The 26,608-nt window shown below is 52.3% G+C and overlaps 9 protein-coding genes across 9 annotated transcripts; 4 read left to right on the plus strand and 5 right to left on the minus strand.

Moving 5' to 3' along the window:
• Positions 1–1,364: 1,364 nt before the first annotated feature.
• POX_c03874 (Heat shock protein hsp98) lies at positions 1,365–4,160 on the minus strand (the record flags this gene model as incomplete). Its single annotated transcript, XM_050112761.1, has 1 exon — positions 1,365–4,160. One exon carries the CDS (start codon positions 4,158–4,160, stop codon positions 1,365–1,367), a length of 2,796 nt encoding a protein of 931 aa, XP_049970317.1.
• Positions 4,161–5,034: 874 nt separating this feature from the next.
• Positions 5,035–5,335, minus strand: POX_c03875 (uncharacterized protein; the record flags this gene model as incomplete). Its single annotated transcript, XM_050112762.1, has 3 exons — positions 5,035–5,110; positions 5,194–5,255; positions 5,321–5,335. 3 exons carry the CDS (start codon positions 5,333–5,335, stop codon positions 5,035–5,037), a joined length of 153 nt encoding a protein of 50 aa, XP_049970318.1.
• A 2,161-nt stretch (positions 5,336–7,496) lies between these two features.
• On the plus strand, positions 7,497–9,342 carry POX_c03877 (uncharacterized protein; the record flags this gene model as incomplete). The annotated part of the gene is made up of 3 exons (XM_050112763.1): positions 7,497–7,862; positions 8,265–9,041; positions 9,199–9,342. The coding sequence occupies 3 exons, from the start codon at positions 7,497–7,499 to the stop codon at positions 9,340–9,342; spliced, it is 1,287 nt and encodes a 428-aa protein (XP_049970319.1).
• Positions 9,343–9,968: 626 nt separating this feature from the next.
• On the minus strand, positions 9,969–11,205 carry POX_c03878 (uncharacterized protein; the record flags this gene model as incomplete). The annotated part of the gene is made up of 3 exons (XM_050112764.1): positions 9,969–10,164; positions 10,257–10,812; positions 10,944–11,205. 3 exons carry the CDS (start codon positions 11,203–11,205, stop codon positions 9,969–9,971), a joined length of 1,014 nt encoding a protein of 337 aa, XP_049970320.1.
• A 1,359-nt stretch (positions 11,206–12,564) lies between these two features.
• On the plus strand, positions 12,565–13,589 carry POX_c03879 (uncharacterized protein; the record flags this gene model as incomplete). The annotated part of the gene is made up of 4 exons (XM_050112765.1): positions 12,565–12,582; positions 12,988–13,122; positions 13,232–13,299; positions 13,397–13,589. The coding sequence occupies 4 exons, from the start codon at positions 12,565–12,567 to the stop codon at positions 13,587–13,589; spliced, it is 414 nt and encodes a 137-aa protein (XP_049970321.1).
• Positions 13,590–14,275: 686 nt separating this feature from the next.
• On the minus strand, positions 14,276–16,733 carry POX_c03880 (uncharacterized protein; the record flags this gene model as incomplete). The annotated part of the gene is made up of 4 exons (XM_050112766.1): positions 14,276–14,475; positions 14,550–14,988; positions 15,073–16,005; positions 16,149–16,733. 4 exons carry the CDS (start codon positions 16,731–16,733, stop codon positions 14,276–14,278), a joined length of 2,157 nt encoding a protein of 718 aa, XP_049970322.1.
• A 2,320-nt stretch (positions 16,734–19,053) lies between these two features.
• Positions 19,054–20,408, minus strand: POX_c03881 (uncharacterized protein; the record flags this gene model as incomplete). The annotated part of the gene is made up of 2 exons (XM_050112767.1): positions 19,054–20,194; positions 20,284–20,408. 2 exons carry the CDS (start codon positions 20,406–20,408, stop codon positions 19,054–19,056), a joined length of 1,266 nt encoding a protein of 421 aa, XP_049970323.1.
• Positions 20,409–20,747: 339 nt separating this feature from the next.
• On the plus strand, positions 20,748–20,987 carry POX_c03882 (uncharacterized protein; the record flags this gene model as incomplete). The annotated part of the gene is made up of 1 exon (XM_050112768.1): positions 20,748–20,987. One exon carries the CDS (start codon positions 20,748–20,750, stop codon positions 20,985–20,987), a length of 240 nt encoding a protein of 79 aa, XP_049970324.1.
• A 1,147-nt stretch (positions 20,988–22,134) lies between these two features.
• On the plus strand, positions 22,135–23,784 carry POX_c03883 (Hydroxymethylglutaryl-CoA synthase; the record flags this gene model as incomplete). Its single annotated transcript, XM_050112769.1, has 4 exons — positions 22,135–22,185; positions 22,268–22,370; positions 22,487–23,583; positions 23,644–23,784. 4 exons carry the CDS (start codon positions 22,135–22,137, stop codon positions 23,782–23,784), a joined length of 1,392 nt encoding a protein of 463 aa, XP_049970325.1.
• Between the last annotated feature and the right edge of the window lie 2,824 nt (positions 23,785–26,608).

Here is a 26,608-nt window from a genome sequence, read left to right on the forward strand (position 1 = left end):
GGATCGATAGTACCAGTTGTGTTCACTCCTAGCTTACAAGTCCATTAGTAGATTCGGTCAGACATTCACTGACATAATTACCTACCAGTCGATGCGAGTCCGAGTTGAAATTCTCGAAATCACTCACTGATGGGCCCTGCCGAGTCTCTTGGGTATTTGGACTTGTCAGAGGGGATGGGTTCGAGATTTTTGATGTCTAGGTAGTAAGGCATAGGGCACTAGGCACTTACAGTAGGTAGGAACTTGGAAGGCAAACATGATCGGACCCTCTGCATGTAACATAATGTAAATGTGAGTGAGAATGTACAGGAGGATGTATCGTGGCCCGGGCTCTTACTCCAAACGAGGGAATGAGTGCGGGTCATCAATTGCGCAACTATATACCGATTTACCATCAGCCTCCAAGATGATTGTAAAGTGAATGTTGGGATAGAGAAGCATTGAGCAAGGGACTTATATCTACATTTACTGGCCAGAGCAGGCAGTGTCTTTCAACAATTTGGAAAGCTCTCATGGCTACACCTGGATCAATCCGAGTGAACTATATACAAAAAGCATCAATTTCGAGCCCCGGCCATAGATTAACTGAATCTGTAGGTCAAGACTAGGTATCTTCTATCTATGTACTATAGCCACACTGCTAGGCTGGAGGCAAGACCCAGACCGAGTTTTGGTTAAAAGCTGTATTACAAAAGAACCCTCCAAGCCAAGTAATCCAGAGCTTTTGAATTTTTTAGAGAAAAGCAGCGAATACTGAACTACCGCGCTACAATGGAGTCCAATCAAGTCTATGTCTTATGGACTTGTCTGCATCAGACAGATGCTGGTTTTTCTCAATAGACATTGATCTCATTTGCTTGCCATCTAACCGCCAATTTACTTTCGAGAGCTCGTCCACTCGAAGGAGAGTTGACCAGCTTGAATAGATTCCACCTTGAGTTGTCTGTCTCATCCCACTTGTCCAGCGATCAAATCGTAGAGGACTTGAAAGAGATGAAAAGGAAATGTGAGAGGGAGGAGTGATGCTAGCCTAATATAGTGCATTTATTTGGCATTTCGTAAGCCTTGTCTAAAATTGTGCGCTCAATCTCAAAATCCTCGTCGATAAAATCATGAAAGCGGCAAAGAACTCTTTTTCATCGAAGTGGATGACCAGGATGACCATAGATTAATATAATACCAATCATAATCTGGGTTTTCGAGAAGAGGAATGCAAAAACACAGAAACTGTATACCAAACATGATGACAAATCCGAAACGCCTGAACCACACCATACAAACGAGAAACATTTCGTCAAGTCATATCATAACATCGTGTCGGCTGTCCAAAGAAACTATAGCCTTCCAAGAAATGCATGTTTCCCTTACTCATCGTAAAGGTCCATGTCTCCACTGTCATCCTCCATCTCGGCGAGCGCATCATCCGAATCGACCATCTCCGAATCACCGTCTTCGCTCTCATCAAGTCCATGGTTGGGCAAGACGTCAATGCGGCCATCGGTCATGACCACACGGGCGTCTTCACCATCCCGAATACTGCCGCGGAGAATGAGAACGGCAAGGCGGTTGAGAACCTCCCGTTCAATGAGACGACCGAGAGGACGAGCACCGTAGGCAGGAGAGTAGCCGGCCGCACCCAGATAGTCTTTGACTTCTTCGGTGCACCGGATCGCGACATTGCGTCCATTGTGCTCGAGACGCTTCTGCACCTCTGACAACCGAAGGTCGACAATCTTGCGGATTTCCCGCTTCGTAAGGCGGTTAAAGATGACGGTGCTGGAGATACGGTTGAGGAATTCGGGAAGGAAGTAGTCACGGAGCGCACCCATCACTTGCTCGCGGACGTGTGGCTCGATCCGACCATCGCGATCGAGGGAGCGAGTGAGATATTCGGCGCCAAGGTTGGAAGTCATAACAACAATACAGTTCTTGGCATCGACAATGCGCCCTTGGCCATCGGTAATTCGGCCGTCATCCATCAACTGGAGGAGGACTGTGAGAACTTCTTTGGCAGCCTTCTCAACTTCGTCGAAGAGCAAAATAGAGAATGGACGACGACGAAGGCTCTCGGTCAATTGGCCACCTGCATCATGGCCGACATAGCCCGGGGGAGCGCCAATCATTCGGCTGAGAGAATGACGCTCTTGGTATTCGGACATGTCGAAGCGAATCATGGCCTTGGGGTCATCGAAGAGGAACTCGGCAAGGGCCTTGGTGAGCAGCGTCTTACCCGTACCAGAAGGACCGCAGAACAGGAAGCTGGGTGGAGAATTGGGGTTGGCCAAGCCGGAACGTTGCAAACGAATGGCATTGGACACGGAGGTGACGGCTTCCTTCTGTCCAACAACGACCTTGCCCAGGTACTTTTCCATGTTGAGTAACTTGTCCTTTTCCGTAGTCTTGAGGCGAGTGACAGGGATACCAGTCCATCGGGCGACAATCTCGTTGATTTGATCGGGGCCGACGGCATCGGCGAGCAAGGCCTCTCCGCCATCACCAGAGTTGGCACGGCGCTCGGCGTCGGCCTTGGCACGATCGGCTTCAAGACGTTCGATCAGAGCCTTGGTTTCAGGAATAGCGTAATATTCGAGATCGGCGGCCGTGACGGTGTCACCGGACCGTTCAGCCTCATCACGCTTGACCTTGAGAGAGTCAAGTTTGATCTTAGCGTCCTGCACCTCCTTGCTGCGTTGCTTCTCGCTTTCATATTTCTCGCGCATGGGACGCAGCTCCTCGGCAACGTTGGCAGCCTCCTGCTTGGCAGCTTCGAGGCGGGCCTTGGAGGCTTCATCCTGCTCCCGCTCCAAGGCGTGGATTTCGATCTGGAGCTGTCGGGCTTTGCGCTCCAAGGTGTCCAGAGCTTCCGGCTCGGACTCCCGGGTGACACGGACGGCAGCGGCAGCTTCATCAATCAAGTCGACAGCCGAGTCGGGTAGACGGCGAGCCGTGAGATAACGCGCCGCCAAGGTTGCAGCCGCCACGATGGCGCCATCGAGGATGTTGACACCGTGGTGCACCTCGTACTTTTCCTTCAGTCCACGAAGAATGGAGATCGTCTCCGGGACCGAGGGCTCCTTGACCAGAACCTGTTGGAAACGTCGCTCGAACGCCTGGTCCTTTTCAATGTACTTGCGATATTCGCCCAGGGTGGTGGCACCAATGCAGTGAAGCTGACCACGAGCGAGCATGGGCTTAAGAAGGTTGGCAGCATCCATACCGCCTTCGCCGCTCGATCCCGCACCCATCAGCAGGTGAATCTCGTCGACAAAGAGCACAATGGTGTCCTTGGAATCCTCAATCTCCTTGAGAACACCTTTCATGCGCTCCTCGAATTCTCCGCGATACTTGCTGCCGGCAACGAGAGAGCCGACGTCGAGAGAGAGCAATCGGCATTGAGTCAGATTAGCAGGCACGTCGGCGTTGACGATCCGACGGGCCAGACCCTCAACGATGGTTGTTTTACCAACACCGGGCTCACCGATCAGAACAGGGTTGTTCTTCGTTCGTCGACTCAGGATGCGGATCACACGGCGGATCTCTTCCTCACGTCCGATCACCGGATCGATCTTACCCTCCCGAGCGAGCGAGGTCATGTCGATAGTGAATTTCTTGAGGTTTTCATTTTCGCTCTCGGCGTCGGCGGTCTTGGAATCGACCCGCTTGGTGCCTCTGATTTGCTGGATGGCGGAGTCAACCAATTTCAGATTGGGAATGTTGGCATCGCCCAAGGCACGCTGTACTTGTGAATCTTGGCAAACGGATTGAATGAGGTGGTCGATCGCGACAAAGCTATCTTTTTGGGTTTTGGATAGGTCGGTCGCGGAACGAATGACCTTGGCAAGTTGCGGGGAGACCGCGACGGTCTCGGGGGGAGGATCTTGGCTCGGCAGACGCACGAGAAGCTTCATGAGGGAGCGGTCGAGCAATTGAGGGTCGCCATGGGCTCTCTCAATGACTTGACGGAAGAGGGGGGTGGACGCGGCATCGTGTGAAGCGTGGCCAGCTGGTGTTTGCTGGTCTTTGGATTCATCGGCGGAAGGGTTGAGAAGGGCAACCGCCAAGTGAATAGGAAGGATTTGAGAGTGGGCGTATTGTTCGGCCAAGGCGCTGGAGTCCAGCAGAGCCTTGTTCGCCCGATCCGTAAATTGAGCGCCGTTCATTGTGAACGGATGTGTGCCAGTCGGATCAAGAAGTGGATGATTGACTTATGTTGAGAACTAGAGGTAAATCAGACACAAGGAGTTTGATGCTTATTGATTCCTAGTGTCGAGTGCTGCGGAGTGAGACTTTATTTTATTGGGGTTGAGCAGGAAATGAGGTGACGTGCGGTGAGCTCGGTCGATAATATACTTGGGCTGGAGAGCTGCCCGAAGCTGCTCATGCCACCATGACGCCACGAGTGAGTTCCACCGCCTTCGAGAAGCTGCCAGTCACGTCACCTGAGGTCTGCGGGGTTCTAGCCAGCGAGGGTCACGTGGCTACTCTTCTATCTCTCCTCGACTTGTTTCATCCGAGTTGGGGTTCGACAAAACTGACATTCGCACCACTGGCAGCTTCTCTAGGGATACTTCAGCTCACCGTCATCGCACGAAAATGGTCTAGCTAGAATTTACATGTCATGATCTTCAATTTCCAGGTTCAAAAGATGAAAACAGAAGCCGAAACGCCCGATACGGCTGCCGACCCGCAACGAGGGGATGCAAGAAGTTGATTATCTGGAAACACATCTCCATCTTTGATTCACGACTCGTGCATCTGCATCGATCTTTCCGTAGGAATTCCGTTCTCGTCAATGATGTTGCCAAGTCTTGGCACATGAACCCGAGTACAAAATCCCTCGTAGTGACAGCGACCGTCACGAGGAAGCCTCTCTGAAGGGGTAGCTCCTGGGTTAGATCAGTCGACGTCTATATGTTCCACCAAAATACTCCCGCTGAGTTGTGTAATCTTATCGATGCTTGCAACCGTCAATGGCCTATTGTACCTTTCCACTCAGCCACAGCACCAAAAGGATATGCTTTGTCCAGAACAGACTTACGGAGGGAAACTGATTGGGGGTAGGCTTTTTGTCGACATCCAGATATCTTTGCCCGTATCTTCCGTGATGATGCTAAAGCGCACTCAGCCGACCACTCTATGCATCGTGTTTTCGTGATTTGGTGGTCTTCCGACTCTCGCCGACTTACGACTTACTCTCGGACTTTCTCATCGAGCTCCTGCCACGCCTCCACCGTGGTGTATCGGTAAGAGATTTTCTGCCGTCCCCGTAGACCATCAGTTCCTGCGCTTGCTCTCCTTTGAGCAGGGAGGTCATACTCACTTTTCGATCCGACATGTCGTGATCCTCAAATTCCCCGTCGGGAGTCGGGCAATGTCAGGAACTTCGAGATGGGTGATAATAATGAGCCACACCTCGGCACTATCGAAGCCCAGTGAAGCCCAGTGAAGCGGTCAGACAGTGCAACTGGAAGCAATTCGTTGACACGTCCTCGACCGAGTCACGAGTTTGTCACACATGGAGAGGTACTGCCCATCCTGGAGGCACGGCCCTGCGTCCAACATCATCCGTGACCTTCTCTCTTGCAGCCCCGCCCTGACAGCGTGGAGTCGGTGGAGTCCACCCAACCAATCGAGGGTCGACTGGCCCTGTGATGCAGACTGCCGTTGGCTGCAGCTTCCGGGTCCAGTGGAGGAGGGGGTAGAGACCTCTGGTGCTTTAGGTGACTGTGGTGACTGTGGTGACGAGGATCATTAGGAGGGCTCGGATGATTGTCCATTGCCCCTCTTCTGCAAGATGCCCCTCTCTCCACTGCCATCGTCCCGCGTGGCCTGGGATTCTTTCTCGTCTGGCTGTCCGGTCTCTTCGTGAATGGACCAGGAGCCGCTGCTGGGAATGGCGTCAGCCACAGGGCGAACCAAGCGGGCCAACCGTCGACGATCATCCTTTTTTAAAAATCCCCTTACTTGTTGCCCCCCCCCCCCCCCCCGCTTCGCAGACAGAGGGCCAGTTGCACACGGTGGTGGATGTGCGTGTCATCGGGTCATGGCCAGTGCGCCACCAATACATCATGAGTTGACTCTCCCAACATGGTGTAAAGGAACCATTCGGGCCAATTCAGTCTGATTCAGCGGAAAAGATTTCCTGTGAGGAGACTTTTTGCTTGGTTTCTCGAGGGGGGGATTTATATGTCGTGCAGGTGGATGCATTCCATTCGCGTGGTGACTACCACCACGCAAATTCTTGTGAACGTGGTACGGTACCTGAGCGCGGAACGGAGGAATGAAGGACCTCAGATCATGGAAAATCTCCGTCCTGGTTATGATTGAGCGATCCAATCGAGCCATTTCTTCGAGCAATAGTTCTCACTACCTCACGAGGCAGAGAGTATTGAGTCCGTCCAACTTGAGCCGAGCCCTCCTTTCCTCCCCAAATCTTTTCATCTCCAATTCGCGCAAACCTGGTTTTTGACCCGAAGCCCTGATTTTAAATGGGCCGCGAGGGGAACAGAAAACTGGAGTCGGAGGCGTAGATCCAATCACACCAGATCAGGCGGAAGTCTTGGTCGGGATTTTTCATTGGGAAAGCTTGACACGAATGGATCGCGAGGGTGTCGTGGAAGAGCTCCGGCTCCCCTCATCGATTCGCGGATGCACTGAGCCTGGAAATCAAATCATCGCCAGCCGCGCAACCTTCTCGACTCGGCGCTCTCCACTCCTCCCATCCATCGAGAGGAGTCGAGAGATCCATCGGGAAGTTTGGTGGATGGTTCAGTAGTGACTGGTGTAGACCCCCCCCCCCCCCCCCCCCCCCACGCTCCCCGTCGAAACTTGGATCATGTCGTTTCGACGCGTATAAAGGAAATCGCCCTTCGCGGTACACCAGTTCGCTCGGAGTTTTTCTCTTCTTCTCTTTCTCTCTCTTCTACCCGTGCCTGCTGCTTGGAACTTATTTCACGTCCGTTCCTGTCATAATCGAGTGCACCAGTAGGACAAATAAATTGATTTTGAACCTTGGCCATTCGGACTTCTCGACTGCTCGTCAAGACGTCCCAAATTCCGCTCGGCGAGCTTGCGAGCAATCTACGCTCTCATCTCGATATTCTGCGCCACCCGCGCGAGGCATTATTTTTTTTTTTTTTTCATTTTGTTCGGCATCAGCGGTACGAACCAGACGAAGCACCGACCACGTTGCGTCGTCATCTGAACCGATACGGTTGTTCGCTGCGAACTAGTAAAGCAACTAGACAGCCACGACACCTCCACCACCTTCTGCTCCTCCTCCGCCACTAACACACTGACTGCATCGCCGAGACTCTTAAATAATCCCACCTTCTGGCGAACGCTGTCTTTAAAAACAACTGGACGGCACCAACCTGTTCTCGCTTTCTGCAGGTTCTTTACAATTCTGACCCGACCTGACCCGACTGACCCCGGTCTCACATTGCATTCTTATCTCGCAAGTGGATTTGCCGAGCCATCAATCTATATCTGCAAGGATGTCGACCAAGCCCATCTTTGTCGCAACGCACCCGCGTGCTTGCTCAACTGCATTCGAACGAGTACGTGCTCTTCCCCCAAATTTCTTGTCCGTGGTCAAGCTAGGAATCTGGAGTATCCCCGGGCAGACATGCATCATCACTCCGATGGCCACAGCTCCGACTAACCATGTTCCTCTTCAGGTTTTCATGACCCAACGCGATACCATTCAGTGCGTCCATGAGCCGTTCGGCGATGCTTTCTACTTTGGACCCGAACGTCTCGCCGATCGATTCGAAGACGACGAACAGGCTCGTATCGATAGCGGTTTCAGCGAGTCCACATATGCCACCATTTTGGAGAGACTGGAAAAGGAACAAGCCGAGGTCCGACCCTTCTTCCCACGAGATCTACCTTGATTTCATCATACCTTCTCGCGTTCTCCTCCTCAATCTCTGCCTCTCTCTCTCTCTCTCTTTCTCGCTTTCTTCTCTTCTCATCCCCTCCCCCATTCGTGGCTTCCCCCAGCATCCTTCTACACACAGTGTAAGAAGATGCTTTGGTTCTCCTCTTTCTGCATTCAGCCGTCGAGGAGATAGCCGCTGAATTTCCTCCCGTTTTTGATCCCCGTCCTTTCACTTTTTTTTGACGATTTGCGCACTCCCGCGGGACGAAAGACCGTCAACACTCATCCAGTCGCCGGACGAGGGGCCATCCATGACCTTCACCTGTCATGTGCAACTTCACACCGCGCCTCTGATCGAGCAAGAAACTTACCGTGCATGTAGGGCAAGAGGGTCTTCATCAAGGACATCGACCACTATCTTCTCCCTCCCGCTGGACGACCGGCCAGCATTGCCCCCTCGCTCCATCGCGTGAAGCGCGGGGTTGGCACTTTGGCCAACGGCGCGGACCACGAGCCGGTCGAGGGGGTGAATGGTTCCACCAATGGTTATACCAACGGTCATACCAATGGTCACACCAATGGTCACACCAACGGCCACGCTAATGGTCATACCAATGGAACGTCAAACGGTGCATCAGGACGGCCATACCCCTACGATACTCCGGCTGAGCCGGGAAACCCTACGGTGATACCGCGCGAGATTCAGGAACGCTTCCACTTTGCGTTCCTCATCCGTGATCCGCACTACAGCGTGCCCTCGTATTATCGCTGCACCATTCCGCCTCTGGATGACGTCACGGGATTCTACAACTACGACCCCTCCGAGGCCGGGTACAGCGAGCTCCGACGACACTTTGACTACCTCGTTCGCGAGGGGCTTGTCGGACCTCGCGTGGCGACACGACCGGATGTCAAGGTCGAGCATTGCGGCGCCAAGGAGACCGTTCATGAGATCTGCCTGATCGATGCGGATGATATGCTGGATGCTCCGGCGCCGACCATCGAGGCTTTCTGCACCAGCGTGGGTATCCCGTATGATCCGTCGCTGTTGACCTGGGACTCGCAGGAGGATTATGATTTTGCCTGTCACTGCTTCGAGAAGTGGCGCGGATTCCACAATGACGCGATTGAGTCCAAGGCCCTGGTTGCGAGAACTCATGTGAGTGTGATCCAATCCCCATTGACCCTCCTCCTCCACGATCTTTTTCTTCCGAGAGGGGGATCGACACGACAATTCTCTCTTTTCCATTTATCAGACGCAGTGGGCTGGATAAGTGTGAGCCAACTTGCTAATTCGATCTTCTTTCCTTGCTTAGAAAAAAGCCCGCAAGACCGAAGAAGAGTTCGACGCCGAATGGGTCAAGAAGTATGGTCCCGAGGCCGCGGCACTGATTCGCAAGGCTGTCGACGAGAACATGGAGGATTACCTTTACCTGAAGCAATTTGCAGTGAAGGTCTGATAAGCCTCGAGGACGCACCGTCTACCTTCCATCCATCCTCCATGTTTCGATCAGTGTCATCGAAAATGGGGAAAGTGTGAACCGGCGGAAGACGATGTCCAAGTCCAACATGCTCCAAGTCCTTGAAACTGATGTCTTGGTTTCCTTCTCTCTCTATTTTTTATTCTGTCTCTACCCCGAGACCTTGATGATAACGACTATTCTTGCTGGATTATCCACGCTTCTCTCTCTATCATATCGAATATGACATTTTTTCCCCTTTCCTGGCTTATATCAGGTAATCTTCTTGATCAAAGTATCCCGTTCAATCAGACGAATTGACCGGAAATAATCTCCCCCGCCTATAAAGGGGAGGCACATCTCCCTGAGGATAGATCCTGGCAACAATCAAGAACCCAGGAGTTGAGGCCGGGTGTGGTTATGTGAGTTCGGGAAGAAAAGATGAACACGATGATCAAAGTACCACTCTACGCCACAAAAGAAAAAGAAAATATGAAACAGGTCCAATCTAGTGGATCAACCAGCTTCAAATGCAGAAATTTGTTCAACCGCTCGGATTTTGCTTCGTCTCTAATTTCGTCCGGGCACTTGGTGCTCTCGCGCAACTCCGAGATATGGGAGGGATTTTATACAGCACTGTAGCCGCCTCGGGATCCGGCTCCTTGTAAAGTGTTAATGACGCTCCGAACCCAGTCCTTCAGGAGATAGGGGATCTCGCGGATTGTATCACCGTGCGGGAGGAGGTCCCAGCCACGAGCGCCGTAGCGATTATAGTTGAGCCATGAACCGAAGATCAGGTAAGCTGCCACACAGAGGAAAACACTTGTGGTGGGAGATAGATGCATTAGTATATGAAGGAAGAGTGGAAAGGGCCCCAGTCGGGCAAATCGGGGCTGTAAACACGTGAGACTCACATGATAATGAACCAGGTAAAGAATCCCCAGGAGTTGGAATTGTTCTGTTTCCCTCGCTGGTACTCGTCGCAGGCGTAGCGCGTGCGCCATTGCAACCTCAGAATATACTCTTCATTGTCATCCTTGTCACCCTTTTCAAGCGCAAAGCTCGTGAACTGCAGACTGCGCTCGCGGGACTGCTCTTTGCCATCGCGTCGGCGGTTCTTGCCGTCCGCACCTCCCTCCGCATCCGAACCGTCTTCCGCCGTAGTCAAGCCTTCCAGGCCAGAACGGTCCGGGTCACATTGGAAATCGATCACGGCACCGGCGGCCTTTTTCTTTCCCTCGTCATCGTCGCCGGGGTACTCGCCTCCGGCGAGCTTCATCCGAATTCCTTCCAACTTCGAATCGATCGTTGCCAGTCGCGTGTAGTTGGGATCGAGCGAGCCCCCGTCCGGGTTTTCGAGGCTGACAATCGGAAATGCGAAGCGCTTGCTACCGTTGCCGTCGGTGGGATGTCGATTCACAAAGCCACAGACTGCACGACGGAGGAGAAAGAGGGGGATGAACTCGTCAGCTAGGGTTCTGAAGGGGAGGGGTGGTCTTTGCTTTCTCTCGTAGCTCGAATTTGTTCTCTTGTTGATCGTCGACAAACGGATCTTTCAAAGGGTTTGGGAGGAGTGGAACGGCCCGGACAGGAGGACGTACTGCGCTTACTGAGCCCACACTTTCCATCTTCTCCGCGGTCGGCAGCTTTACTCCCGAGGGTGCTACAAATGTTGAGCACGTAGGTTGTGTTTGTGACAGCCGCTTCGGTCTCGTTGACATGGTAGATTTCGTGGACCCCACGGAGCGGGCTCAAGTCGTAGTTATAGTTGTCCACCTCGATGTGAGCACAATCAAAGTTCGAAGCGGCCCCTAGCCCGGACAGCGTTGTGGAGAGAAGAAGTGAAATGCTTTTGAGATGCATGGCGAAGGAGATGGAGAGCTCCTGGAGGTAGGGGGTCGAACTGCGACGCCTTATCTCTCTGCGATCAAACTTGGGTGGAATGAGAATTAGCAGTGAATCAAAGTTTTTTTTAAAAATAAGAAAATCCCCAAAAAAAAGGCTGTCGATGACCCCAAAGCTGTAGCAGAGAAGTAAGAATCCGTGAGGGAGGTGGCGGGAGAGTTGTTTGGTAGAAAGCACAAGGAGGTGTGTCTGGGCGCAAGTTGATCGAGTGTCTGAAGATGAAGGACGGGCTGAGGGACGATCTCCGCCTGCGGAGGTAATTTTGTTTCTCCGACGGCTCTCGTCCAGGCCAGCGTCACAGGACACACCGACCGGTGCGTCAACTTATTCTACTTCCACCATGAGAGTTTCCACTCACACCCTGACTGTTCTTCTCAACAATGGGCAAAGAGAAAGATATTGAAGGCTCAATTGGCGAAGGAAGATGGCCAAAGTCGCCTCATCAGAAGCCAGAGTTTCGCACGCCAAGGATATATTAGTCTTCTATGTCGAGGTGAGGAACCCCCATGCTGCACTACGGATGATGGATGATGTCACCGGAGGATCGCTGTACTTGGTACTACTAACCTAATACTACTACGAGATCAGGACTATTTCAGTAATGCCGACTGCTAAGTCCTTCCCTCTACCCGGTAGTTACATGAGAGGGGACATGTCCACGCATAGCAGTCACATGTTGTGCCTTAGCATCGATATCCTTATCTGATCGTCTAGCTATCCACATGAGTCGGAACAACAGATTCTTCAGGTACACATGATTGTAGTCGGACAGCTTCACTCTGATCTAAATCAATCTCAACCAACAGGCGTTACTGCTGTCGGGAATCCGCCAATATGCTCCAAAACTCACGGACTTAGTCTGTATGTGAATGACAGAAGAAAGTCAAGATAGATTCTCGGTTGAAACAAATGCCAAGCAGTACACACCAGGAGTAGGTGACTCAATAAATCACCACCTCTTCAAACCTTAGTTCCTCCACAGACAAGTAGATGAGACTTACCTACTACAATCTACCACTTGATCAATTCAACATCTAGTAGCAGTGAATGTCAACCGCCACATAAAGCATAGTATACTATATTCAGTATAGTATGCCGGACTTGATGGTTGAAACCCAGCCGTGGAACCTACAGGTACACACTCCTCCCCTCCACGACGCACGGACCACCGTCGCCTGCGGCGTGAGAAGTCGGCACCCGATTATTCAGACGGGGAAACAGGAGTCGACCGTGTCGGGACCGAATCCGACCGATAAAACCTCACAGGTCTTGTTGGTGTTTTATTGACCCTCTCCCACCACCGAGACAGAGACGACCATGATTCAACCACGTATGGTAAGTGTGTTGTGCCAGATTGGACCTTTTTTTGACCTTGGAGGGGAAAGGACCCTCCCCATCCGACAGGCTCTGCAATCTTCTGTGAAGAAAAAGAAAAGAAACCAGTAATCAGTGTGAAGAGGAGAGAGAGAGAGAGAGAGAGAGAGGGAGGGAGAGAGAGACAAAAACAAGAGGATTGCCAAAGGCATTGACGATGACGATAATTCCACGTTTCTTTTCTTTTGATTCTTCAGAAATTGCTTAGCTTGTCTCCTGCCCCCTTCGCCTTGAACCCATGAACCTTCGTAGCCTCTTCACTCCTCTCCTCCTTCCTACTCCCTTTTCTGGCTCTTGACTATCGATCTCGAGGAGGGGGAAAAAGAAAGAAAGCACGGCAGAAGCTCATCCATTGACTCAAAACAGCTCTCCCGGGCAGATGAGGCCACCGCCACCGGCGAAGAGAATGAAGTCCGACGTGAAGATCAGGAGAAAATCAACCGGTTCAGTCGGTTACATCAACGGGAGACCGTTCTGGAGGACCAGTTGAAAGCAAAGCTGGTACGTGAATTCATCACAGTTGGAGCGCAAGCCAGTCATCATCACTACCACTACTACCACCTTTAGCCTCCTCATCCACGCCTCAGTACGATTCTAACCCATCCTACAGAAAGACAAAGAAGACCTCGAAGAGGTATCCACCGAATTGGAACTTGCCGACGAAGATGATCTGGTCCCGTAAGTCAAGAGGATGTCCTCAGCCCCCATTTTTGAAAGCAGGGAAAAGCCAAAGGGAGGGGGAGATAAATCTTCTCTTATTCACATCTTGAATCAGGTACAAAATCGGCGACGCCTTCTTCCAGCTGCCCCTTACGGATGCCCAGTCGATGCTCGAGACTGCCACTGCGCAAATCGATGCCGATGTGTCCAAGCTCGAGGATTCACTGAGTGAATTGAGAGACGAGTTGCAACAACTCAAGGTCTCTCTGTATGCGCGATTTGGCAGGAGCATCAACCTGGAGACTTGAGAGGCGGGAGCTCTGTGTCCCCGTGCAGGAAGGGAAGAATAGCAAAAGTGTTGAGTCGTTCAGTCGTTCAGTTGATCTTTTGTATGTATTGGAGTCAATCAGAGTGAAAATGCAAGAGATCATGGTGATGATTCACAATGAGACTTTGTTCCACTTGGGATATCTTGGACCTGCCAGCATATTTATACAACCTATCTCTCGGCAGAACCAGCTGTAGAGAAATTGGAATTCGCTAACCTGATACCGAGTCCACTGGAACTTGCGCCATGCATGACTCGTCTAGAGGCCTTAGAAGGCCTTTTGACAAATTTGCTTTTTCTGTCCTCTTGTTGTTAGTGTTGGTGTTTTTTTCCCCCCTCAAATATAATACCAGCCCAACCAGTGGAGTGCAATTCAACCGAGGGACCGTAGTACTGAAGAGGATGTATTACACTACGTGGTACTCAGGCACAGCTGCAGACCGACAACTGTATCCAGGAACTAACCGACCCAGCTGAAAGACGAAAGACCTCAATCTATTGTAAATTGGCCAAGAGGTAAGTCTTTCTCCAAAGGTCGTGCATAACAAACGGAGCCGAGTCATCGGCATTCCACATTCACTAGAGAACCCCGTTCTGCATGGATCAACATCAAGGGTATATCGAAAAATATTGAAAAAAAAGACATTAGGGCAGTGAAACATCGGTTTAACGGAATTTGGCCCGGCAGCGGCCCATGACTTCGTTTTGACAGACCAACTCGGCACTGAATTCACTACCATCCAGAGTCAGGTAGATATCAAAGTATACGCGGTAGAAGACACCCTGTGGAGTGTCCATGCGCTCAAAGTCGGTTTCAAGGTTCTTCCGTGACAGATCCGAGGTGAGGGTGACGACCTCCTTGATGCCTGGAACGACGGTCGATGAGCACGGGTCGGCATTCCAGGTGGGAGAAAGGGAGGGGTCCGACGTGAGTACTTACGGGGATCTTTGGTGTATTCAGGGCAGACATCTTCGTCGCAGGCGTATAACACATCCTCGTACATGAGTGTCGCGCCGGGCGCCACTTGACGGAAGAAGCTCACCTTGACGGGCTCCCCGATCTTCACCCGCTCTCCTTTTTGGACAAAGATCTGCCGAGTGTACTTGCAGCGATCGCGGCCATCAAGGCTCGGCACCCGGTATTGCTCCGGATGGTATCCTTCCTTGAAAGGCTGCAGCGTGGCCATCAGGTAGTGCCGACGAGCCACACGGTGCGTGATGACCCGTTCGGTAATACCGGCAGTCACGGCACCCTTGACGATGGCAGCGACGGAGTCCATCGGACGGACAACCTTGGTCTGATACTGCGGCGGCACGTGCAGTTTGATTTGCTGGAACAGATATTCAGAGGCACCGAATCCTCCCACGACCAACACATTCTAGGAACCGTTAGCGTACTTGCATCGAAGGAGGAGGGAGGGCAGGTGAAAGAAACAAAGGAGAACAGGACAAGTGCAGTTTACCTGAAGCAGTCGGTTTTGGGCTTGAATGGCAATGATCTGGTTGCGAACGAGCTCGAGAATGCGGTTCACCACGGGCTCGAAACATTGGAGAATCTCCTCGTTGGTAAAGGTCATGTACCCTTCCTCGATGCCCGCATCGGGGAAATCGGCTTCGATACCCACGTCGACCGCCCACTTTTGACCGTTGTTCCGGAAGTCTGCCTTGATACGATTCTCGAAATCCATAATGCATTTGGCATAGACCTTGCCCGCCGTGCGGGATCCGTCCGGGAGCTTCATTTTGCGGATCTTGGCGCGCAAGATGTTGCTGAAGTTGCGGTTCAACGCGGTCGAACCACACGAATCGCCCGATCCCGCCGTGCATTCGGCCACGCTGAACGGCTGTTCTTCCTCCACCTCGTAGGCGATGAGATCGACGGTGCCACCTCCGCAATCCACGATCAAAATGGCGTCGCCCACTTTGAGATTGAGCAATCCGGTCTTGGCGCAAAATAGCGCTGCCGCTTCCGGCTCCGAGACCAGGGTCAATCGGTTGTCATTTTCATCGCGCAAGAACCCCGCCTGGATCGCCGCCGTCCGGGTCGCCGCTTTGCCCGCGTCGTTCCAGATGGCCGGCACGGTCAGGTAATATCGAATGTTTCGCTCCTCTCGCGTGAAGACCTCCCCGAGGGTCTTCTGAAGCTGTGCGCGAATCGCCTGGCGTAACTTGAACAGGTAATCTGCTGCGACGTCGATTTCCGACTTGCCGGGTGGCAGGGGTGGCAGGTTGATCGGGTCGATATAGGTGTTGCCCGAGAGCATCAATTGTAACTTGAACCATTCCACCTTTTGCACGCCTGGTTTGGGATATCCTGTGGGCGCAAGCGCCTCGGCGATATCTGGGCCCCAGCCGACCACTTTCTGGTACTGGTCATAGTAGAGGACGGTCGGAATCTAGATCGGTGCACAGGAGAGCGAACGAGTGAGCCGGGTTCCCAGGACAGGCATCTTTCCTTTCTCTGTTGGGGGTAGACCGGGGAAGGCTGGTGGAGGAAAGGGTTGTTCCCGCAGAGGAAAAGAAAAAGCAGTGGGCATACCTTTTGTTTTGTGTGAGTGCCTGCGCCCGGCCACTCGGTGATGATATCCTCCCGAGCCTCGTTGTTGGTGGCAAAGGCAAATGCGACACCGGAAAAGGTGGTGCCAAAGTCGATTCCGACGATGAGCTGTGCCTTGTTGCGATTTGCCGCCTCGACCTCGACGGCCGGGTTGCGGTATTGGGTCTGCTGGCCCAGCGCTGGGGGGAGGTGCCCGAGCGGTTGCTGAGGCGGCTGCATGCTGTAGCCCGGCGGCGGGTTCATCGGCTGCGGTGGGTGGCCGGCGTATTGCATGGTGGTACTGGGGTTGAGCGGGGCGGGGTGCTGGGTCAGTTGACCGGGAATCATGGGACTGGTGGGTCGCCCTGAAGGAAAGCTGGGAGGCCCAGTGACTTGGCTGGACTGAGTGACGGAGAGGGTGGTGGATGAGGAACTGCGGTGGGAGGGCGGCGAGGTGGGAGAAGTGCCGTTGGAGGGGTTGATGACGAGGGGGTTGGCCGACACCGACGTGGCTGGAGGATTGTGTTGCTGATGCTTCTTGTCGCGACGGAAGAGAGACTTGCTGAAGCGGGAGCTCATGGAGGACATGGGTGAGATGGAAGCACCCACGGGCCACTGGGCAAAGGAGGGAAGAGAAAGTGGGCGAACCGATTCACCGTGGGGGGGGGGGGGGGGGGGGGAGGAAAGGGTCAGAAAATGGAGAGACGAGCAAGAAAGAGAGAGTGGGAGAGAAAGGCGGGCATTCGGAGAGTATGCAGAGCGCAGCACTAGGGTGGGCAGCAAAGGGTTGTGGAGGTGGAGTGCGGTTGAGGCGAGGGACCGTCGCAAGGCTGAGCAGGACGAAGAAACAGCGGGTCCGGAATGAGGAGCAAGGGCACCAACGAGGCAAGGTCCAGTAACTTTTCCTGGTCCAGTGCCAGAACGATCTTGGGGGATCTCAGCAGAGGAGGAGGAGGAGGAGGAGGAGGGGAGAGAGAACACTGAGAAGAGGCTGGGACAGAGGTGCAAGGCGGAAAAGATGGCCAAGCGTGATGCGTCGGGTGGAGGTCAAAGAGGGTCACCCAAGGGACAATGGAGAGATCGAAGGGATGCGGGAGTCCACGCAGCGAAGACGTTGGAGCGCACGGTACACGATAAGAAAGGGAGAGTGAGACTCTTTGGGCATGGCATTGACGAAGAATGCGAGAGTTGGGGTCTCGAGGTCCACAATCGGCACGAGGCAAGCGGGCTTTGTGGCGGGGGCTGAAAAGGCTGTGTGGACGAGGCTCAGAAGCGCTTGGAGAAAGATGATGGAGCCTGTACCACACCCCCATAACGGGGTAGCACCTGTCCAGGGACTGAGGATGCCGTGGCTGGTCGACTGGATTTTGACGGATGTATTGAGGAAGTGGGCACCAAGTCCTGATTACACTTTGCAAGAAAAATCGCGAGGACTCGGTGAAGACCACAGCAGGGACCAGTACGCAATCATCAATGTGCCCTCACAGTATCCTGCGACGCGACGGATGGAAGTACGGCAATTCTCTCACATATGACACACTCGGAGATTCTACATGAACATCTTCATATACTCCCGACGGCCTGTCCTGTATGATCACAGCACGAGAACGAGACACCGCCAGATCTACGCGGACTATCATGGGGCTGCTGTGAGGCCCAAAGCTAAGCCTCGTGCACGGCCAGAAGGATTGCGCTTTGAACTTTTCCAATCAGCCTTCCCGTCATCCACCGTCACTCTCTTGATCTCTTGATCCATCGAAGCCGTCCATCCAAAGCATCGATCCCCACGGTACGGGATAGGCAGGTACCAGTCCGCTGAAAATAGAAGCCAGCCACGGTCCGTGACGGGGCACGTGGTTGTATGTCATGCATTCTGTCGGGGATTATTACAATGACGAGAGAGGTAGTGCCGACTCTCCCGACTTGGGAGTACAGTGAGGTCATTAGTTGTATCGGGAGAGAACAGGGTACCTCCTCCGGCATGAGTTGAGTCGATCGCAAGCATGGTCCCGCTCTCATTCTGCAACTCGATGACCAGCGCTTCGCGAGGGGGGGCTGTGCGACTGACATCGGGGCGATGGTCGTGGACGATCGTGCTGACACCCAGTATCGAGGAGCTCGGTCCAATCTACGAGATCGAGGGATTTCTGTCGTTTGGAGCAGCCGTTGAAGAGCCCTCATCTCCACATCCACTCGAGCGGGGCAGTGGCTGGATCTGGAAGAACAAGAGGTGACGTCTCCAGTGAGTGCCCCAAACAGGCACGGCACGCATGTTCCACGGTCTTTCGCACGTGGAATCAAATCGTCCAAGGCAATCCGTCTCTCTCCCCCTTTGCCTGAATCCTCCTTTCTCTCTCTCCGGCCCTCGTGAATCGAGCGCACATGAAACACGCCCGTTGCACGTCTAACTCAGTCCCTTTACTCCCACCACTGAGAACCGATGAGGTAAGGCGGCCAGACTGGACGTTGGCAGCATTGTCGTGTTTTTTCCCCCGTTTCTTTGTTCGATATTCTCGGCCCCGTTGGAGACCCAGCTGAGGTTGGGGGCCGATTCGTTGCTCGATGGCTTCCACAGGAAAGCGGGTCAAAATAGCTGGGTCTGGCCACATGTGATCGGTGCGTGTGCTAGCGAAGACTCTTTGAAGCATCCCTGGTGGCTCTTCGGTGTCTTCCACCCGTGAATAACATCCTACTCTCGCTCACGACGGCGTCAAACCTCCAGCCAAATAACAAATTAATTACAATAAACAAGTTAGATGGCACTGTGCCAAGCCTGGAGGGTTCTGATTCAATCGAACTTGAAAGGATCTCCGACCCTGTGCAGGACATACCAGACTAGTCGGATGTCGTGGACAATGGACGTGAAGAAAGAAAAAAAAAAGGAACAATGCAATCGCTTCTGGGCCCTCTACTGAACAGCCTTGCGAGCTACCCAGTGCGATGGCTGATAAAGATTTTGAAACATACTTTCCGGATCCTGAATGTAGCCGCACGGCTGTCGATCACTCGGGCGTACCTCGATAGAAAAACCCATGCGCTCGACGAGGCAGAGAACCTCATCCTCGCTGAGCTCCACGTTACCGGGCTCCCCAATCCCAAAGGACCCCTGGTCAGTGCTCTTGGTCTCGCTCCCCGTGCCTTCACCCTCGTCTGTGCGCGGATGGCCATCTTCAAAATGCCACAGTAGTGGTCCCACATTGATCCAGAGACCCCCCGGCTTCAAGCAATGATAGACGGTCTCGATGTATCGAATGAGGTTTGGCGCCGTGTCGATGAAAAACACACTGGCTACCGCGTCAAAGGACTCGCGATTACTGGGCTCCATGTAGTGTACCACAAAGTCCGCGGCCGTCATGGACATGGACCCAAAGGGAGCTTGTGTCTCGGCCGCCTTGGCCATCGCCAACCCAGGATGGACATCGGGAATCATCACTTTCCGCAGCTGCTGGGCCCGGGAGTGGAGATTGGAGAACTTGAGAGCAAATGGATGCAACGCGTGGGCGGCAGGGCCGGCGGTGTGGTTGAGGATCCAGCTGCTGGCGAACAATTGATGATACGAGATCTCATTCCCCTCGGCGGCATATCCTGCGAGACAAACTTCGAAGACGAGTCGGCCGAGGCCGGCGCCAGGTACCAACACACGGATCTCCTCGCCCGCGTCTCGGCGCGCTTGAAATTCGGTGTCAAGATCTCGGAGGACAGGGTCGTAGCAAACGGCCCGCTCCGCGCGACCCTCGGCACTCCAGTCGCGAAAGAATTGTCGTATGGTGGAGGACGCCTTGTTGACGTCGGATGTAGTCGCCGTGTCGTGCCAATTGTGCGGATCGCCCTTTTCCGGATCAGCCTCAAGGCCAAAAGACTCCAAGCTCAGGGCGAGAATGGCGTCGGCGATTTCTGCGTTGGTGTCAATAGCATCATCCACTTGGTTCAAAGTATCCAGAATGGAAAACGGCGGCTCCGAGAGCATCTGCCAGTGAGCAGAGGGCAAGGCATAGAACGCCTGACGACGTCGATGCGTGGTCCATTGATGCGCCGTGCGTCGATATTGTCTGGAGCTAGATGATCAGCAATCCTGGTAAACAAAGACTCTTCTGTCATGGAAGAATGAGACGAGGAGAGGCTGTTCTATCCGACGCACCGAAAAGAGTCCAGCGCGGCAAAAAGGCTTTGTCGCTCTCCTTCCTCGGAGAACGGATCGAAGTCGCCGGCCCAGGTCTGCTCCTCCGCACCCTCATGAGCTGACCGGTTTTCAAATTCAGCCATTGTGGAATGAGTTCCCTAGTAACGTAACTCAAAGGCCTAGCATGAGGTTCAAACCACCGTGGTTCTCTGTCTACAAAAGAGTAATCCGCTCACACTGTAGCACTCAACGCGTGGGACGCGAGCGCGCGGAAGGCGGGGGCTGTGGACCGAACCACCTCCGTTCGCCGCATGGCAAAACATGGCGGACCAACTGAGCTCCTTTCCACCTTTTTGCATATTCGACGTCAAACAAGCGGATGACCGTCACGACGCTGCAACAACCACAGGTGGAGCTCCTCTTTGTCTAGGCAGAAGTCTAATCTCACCGAGTCGATAACTGAGTACTGTCCAACATCCGTCATGGCGACAGTCGCATCCTCAAACATCCCTCAGATCGAGCTGCACGACCCCACTATGAAGCCCAAAGAGCTGTCCTTCCCGCTCCCCAAGGCTCTCCACACCACCGGCCATGTACACCTGACGTTGATGAGAACCTGTACGATGGTACATCTCGCCACGTCGACACCCGGCGAGTCTTCTGGCTCATTCAAACCAATGGGTAGCTTTGTATACGCCATGCCTGATGTGAGTCCCGTATGAAGTTGCGCAGCTCTTGCGCCCGTTCCCTTCGGCGCCCGTTGAGTATCGGTCAGACGGTCTTGCACCACTCGACTCTCAAAGGAGGCGCCAAGGGTGTTCAGAATTTTATTTCTCAGCTCGTCATCATCGGTACTGACTGTCCAAGCGCGCATCCCCAAATGCAACGATATCAACAACTCTCTATACTAGCCCGTCCAGCATCGAATATACCACGAGAGTAGCCAAAATTCTCGCACGAAGAATGCAACGGCCGGTATATGTGGGTTGCAGTATCGATCCAAATGGCCTTGAACAGACAGTTGAGGAAGAAATGGAGGGTCTGACAGCTTTTGTGAATCTAATCATGGAAAATTACAAGGCCTCTGGGCTAGAATGAATTGGTTGTGAGACCAGCTCCATCACACTCTAGATTACCTCGTCGATAGGTTCTGGATTCGATATTTCGCTTGACCAACGGGATTTCTGGCCAAGGGAAACACGAAGGCCTTGAATATTACACTGAGTAAGGCTGGTGTCTTTTATGTTCGATCGACTGTCGACACGGAATGTCAAAATCAGCCTGAGCAGGGTGCTTCTTTCAATCCTTAGTCACAACTATCAGCCACCTGCTTTCTTCTCTCCCTGGTCTTTTCCAATCACTGGCAATGTCGGTGAGAAAGACTGCAGTCCCTTTTGTGTGCGAATATTCCAGTCCTTTAAAAATCTCACGGTGCCGAAATCTCACAACCAGGACGTTATCTACGGTGTATATAACCGAATGACATGGAACATCCGCGCTCAGCAGGGTCCAACACTTTTTGAACAGGTGTGTCAACTAGCTCGGTCGAATGGAATTTGCCTGTTTGTAAAAAGTGCCGCAGCACTATTGTTCTATATCATTCTCTCACAAATTACCGAGGCTGGACAGCCAATGGCAAGAGGGAGGCATCTGGTTTAGCAATTACTCCATCAATCTGGTAATTCCTTGACCACCGGTAGTTGATCGCAAGTGGATGAGCGTTCTGAGATATTCCTGCTACTGTCCAGACATAAAAGCAACGTTGTTTCCAGCTCGTCAGGCCCTTTTCTCATCCTGTTCAAGTTCACCCCCGAAGGCGCAATCTCCCCTCATCTCTCGTCCCAAGTGATTTCTCTTCATTCCTCAATCATGGCTCGGAACGTTGGTATCAAAGCTATGGAGCTGTATTTCCCTAGTCGAGTAAGATCCTTCGCATTGCCCGTTTCTCAATCATGTCAAAATGTGGAGGGAGTATTTGTGGCTGACCACATCAATCTGGCAGTATGTTGCTCAATCAGACTTGGAGGTGTATCTCGGAGCAAGCAAAGGCAAATACACCATTGGCCTCGGTCAAACCAAAATGAGTTTCTGTGACGATCGCGAGGGTAAGTAAAACGTCAAATTCCCGTCTTCATTTCTCCGGTACTACCTCGTACCTGGATTCTGAAAAGATACCTACACCGATGCTAATGAGGAAGCTTCTCTTTGCTCTTACATGTAGACACCTATTCACTTGCTCTCACGGCCGTCTCATCTCTTCTCCGCAAATACGACATTTCTCCCGACTCGATTGGTCGTCTGGAAGTGGGCACAGAAACCTTGTTGGACAAGGCAAAGTCCTGCAAGTCCGTTCTGATGCAGCTCTTTGGATCCAACACGGATATCGAGGGCGTCGACGTCTACAATGCCTGCTACGGCGGTACAAGCGCTCTATTAAACGCAGTGAGCTGGATCGAATCCTCTGCATGGGATGGCAGAAATGCCATTGTTGTTGCGACCGATATTGCGCTCTACAACACCGTTTCAGCCAGACCGACGGGTGGAGCAGGCTGCGTGGCCATGCTCATCGGTCCAGATGCGCCCTTGGTCGTGGAGCCACTGCGTGCTTCCTTCATGCAGCATACGTATGACTTTTACAAGCCAGATTTCAAGTCCGAGTATCCTATCGTGGACGGTCACTTTTCTTCAAAGTGCTACCTGCGCGCGTTGGATGGATGCTATCGCCGTTATCGTGAGAAGCAGGCTGGACGGAGACGCAACGACACCTCCTCTGACGGCCAGGAGGATGCCCAGACGACACCGCTGACTTTGGAAGAAAAGCTACCATTGGATGAATTTGATTATTTTGTCTTCCATGCGCCCAACTGCAAGCTGGTTGCCAAGTCATACGCCCGCTTACTATATAATGATTACATGGCCGATCCGCAGAATGAGTTCTTCAGCTCCAAGACCATACCCCGCTCCGTTCGTGAACAAAGCTACGAGGATTCTCTGCGTGATAAAGAGCTGGAAAAGCTATTCATGCAAGCTTCTCGAGAACGCTTCGAGGAGCGTGTTCGACACAGTCTGACGGCACCGACAATGTGCGGAAACATGTACACTGCGGGTGTTTACTCGGCCCTTGTGAGCCTGCTCAACAATGTGCCCGGGGCCCAGCTCCACGGACGACGGATAGGGCTTTATAGCTTTGGCAGTGGTCTTGCAAGCACGATTCTCAGTCTCAGGGTTGTGGGCGACGTTGGTGAGATTGTTTCGAAGACTGATCTCCATGCTCGTCTGAATGCACGCGAGGAGGTTTCACCGGAAGTTTACGATGAGGTATGATCTTTGTTCTGCTTTTGAGAGTTCCTTGTATAAAATTAGACTGATGCTTTATAGATGTGTCGGCTTCGTGAGCAAGCATACCAGCAACATCCTTATACACCAGTTGGTAGCATTGAGACCATGGTCCCGGGCACATATTATCTGGTTGGGGTGGATGAGATGTTTCGGCGTTCTTATGCTGTGAAACAAGATTGAGGATAATTTTCTCTTCTAATTTGGAAGTGCGATCAAACGACTGTTATCATGTTTCATGTTATACGGCTTGGATTTGTATGACCCCGGCTTCCATTTTCTGCAAAGTTTCAATGAGCCGCACTCCTAGCGAAGCAAAGTGTTTTCGGTCACCACTGCCCGGTAGCAGAGCCTCTTAGCCATGCACGTGCAAAAAGTAATTTCTGAATATACAAGAAGAGAACCAAAAGCCAAACACCATGCTATATTAACACCTTCCCACCAACCAAGCTCTCAAACTCTAATATAACATTGCAAAAAGCGCTCGTGAACGGAGCCGTGCCTGCCTATACAAAAGACAAATCAATTACTCCCGCTCCCAGCGTCGTCCCACAGTCACCTTGTTGAAAAACTTTCCATCCTTTCCATCCATATCATCCAAGCACACAAGATTGAAGACAAGGAAGTTCTGGCCCACCGACGCCAACCTAACGCCACAACCCATTCAAGACTTTCCATGCCAGCCGTCCCGACCTATTCCCGACGGTGTTGGATTCGCCGCCGCCACAGATAATATCACAAAACTTGAAAAAAAAATTGAGATGTATCTGCGTACAACCACCCAAGCCGTCGACTGACTTCTTGTAAGCATGCATTTGATCTAGCACCAGATCTAGTTTCACGTGGAAACGCAAACGCGCGCGCGGGGGTCCTAGACCAGATCCGAAACCATCTGTCTGCAGGTGTAAGAAAGAATGCTTTTTCTTTTCTTTTCTTTTTTTTTGGGGGGGGGGGGGGGGCGGGGGTTCCTCTCTCGCGACTCTAACTGCTTTTGGCATTGGAAGGGGGGAAGGGGGCGATGAGGTGGCACAATTAGGTCAAGACATCAGATGGGTGATGCTCAGTTGTGATGAGCTGGGCGCACATGGTTGATGATCCACTTTGTCGGTAATGTTGAGCTTGGCCCGATTCTGTCCTGCAGGTCGTAGTACTGTACTGCCTTAAGGTTGGAGGTGCTTAACTAGCTTGATTTTTACAGTTATGTTACAGAGCGGTATGAGCTGGTAAGAGATGTTTTCGGATCCAGTATTTTATAAAAGGTCTACTGCAGCTAAAAAAGTGCACACTTGATATGAGTATGAGTACCTAGGTACACAGGTAGATTGTGAGTGGCTGACAAGGATTCTGGGGGTTAACCCGAGCTTACAATATCACACTAGGCGAGAGTTTTATCGCGCGTGGACGATCCAGGTGCGGGGAAACTATCCATGCACGATGGGTCTCCTATCAGTGTTATATATGGGGGGAGAAAGAGGAGAGGGGAGGGGGCCAGTGGAATGATTTGCAGTTGATTAAGAGGAAAAGAAAAAGGGGGGGGGGGGGGGCGCTGATTTTGTGCATTTCAAGTGCTCTTATTTGATCATGTCCGTCCGCTTCGGTCAGCTCCGAAAAACACTAATGTGTACCTTGCAAAGGGACCTACTGGATACGGACTATGCAGGGACAATCACTTGATGGGTAGAAATTGGTAATCACTGTTTGACGTGTCAAAATGGAATCCACGCGCCGTTTTTAGTATGGTGCTTTACTGCAGTAAGTTGAAGCAGCTCCCAGCTAGTGTCTGATTAAAATCTAGTGCATCGTAGCATGGAGTCCTGTAGGCAAAGCCAGGTAAAGTTTCCAATTTACTCAGCAGACAAGACTTCTTACTTAAGCTTCTACTGAAAGTGCCCTGATCCTGCCAGAGGCCGTTAAGATGATTTTGCTTCACAATTTCGAATACCGTTGTCTGTTGATTTTTGTGATTTTTTTTCCTTCACTGCTTGTTCCAATAAGATCCTTTCCAAACCTGGAAAGAGCTTCGGAATCAAGGCGTTGAAGGGCAAATGAAGAGGGCGTGTCCCGGGGCAGCACAACCGGAGGATTGACCAATTCGGGAGATCAACGGAAAGAACATTATTGAGATCAATGGTGTGGAGGAGCGGTCGTACAGTACAAAATAATCACGAAATACGAGGGAAAAAAACCCCAACGAGTCCAGCTGCTTCTCTTGGTAATTTTGTGGATTGTTCTGAGCTAGATTTGAGCGAGAGGATCGTCGTCGCACAACTCTCTCCACCTACTTATTCATCCGTATGTCTCTATGATATGTGCCCGTATTGAGTTCATGCATGTCTCTGGGAACGGAAAAAGCCATTTCGACTGCTGGTTTTAACAGTGGTGAGCGCTGGTAGGTCTGCGACATGTGCGTCTGTGGCCATGTTGGGGGCCCTCTTGGGTTTAGTTGCGGAGACCGCGAATATAGCTGAGGCAGAGTAGGATAACGGTCTCGGCGGGCAGTGGAACCCCTCCAAGCGGTTTGGTCAACGCCACCCTAGGCCGCTGACACAAAACGTCCTCGACGACACGTCTGCTTTTCCGAGTGCCTCCCGACGTTCATTGGGGCCGTTGTGATTGGACCAAGGCCATGCATTCTTTTCCGAGGAGTTCTTCCTGACGATCTTGCTGCGTGGGAATTGGGAACATGGCGATTAACAGGGCAGTGCTCGGGGAGTGTGTTCTTTGTTTCTTTTTTTCTTTTTTCTTCTTTTGTACCGCTATCAGAATCCAACATTGTGAACGGAAACGCGGTTCGCGGGGAGCTAGAATCTCTCTGGTTGTATCCTCGAGGTTCAAGGTCGCGCGTTACGAGTTTGCTGGATTATCCCTTTGAGCTATTTGTCTTGACCTGGTCTCCCCCCAGTCTTTGAGGAATGCATCTCCAAGCATCCCTGAAAGCACCGTCTCCTGACAAAAGTATGGTGGTGAAATTTCCCGCCCATTGTCTCGGCAAATCAGCCGTGAAACA

This window comes from Penicillium oxalicum, chromosome III, assembly GCF_001723175.1.
Source record: "Penicillium oxalicum strain HP7-1 chromosome III, whole genome shotgun sequence".
Taxonomy (NCBI): domain Eukaryota; kingdom Fungi; phylum Ascomycota; class Eurotiomycetes; order Eurotiales; family Aspergillaceae; genus Penicillium; species Penicillium oxalicum.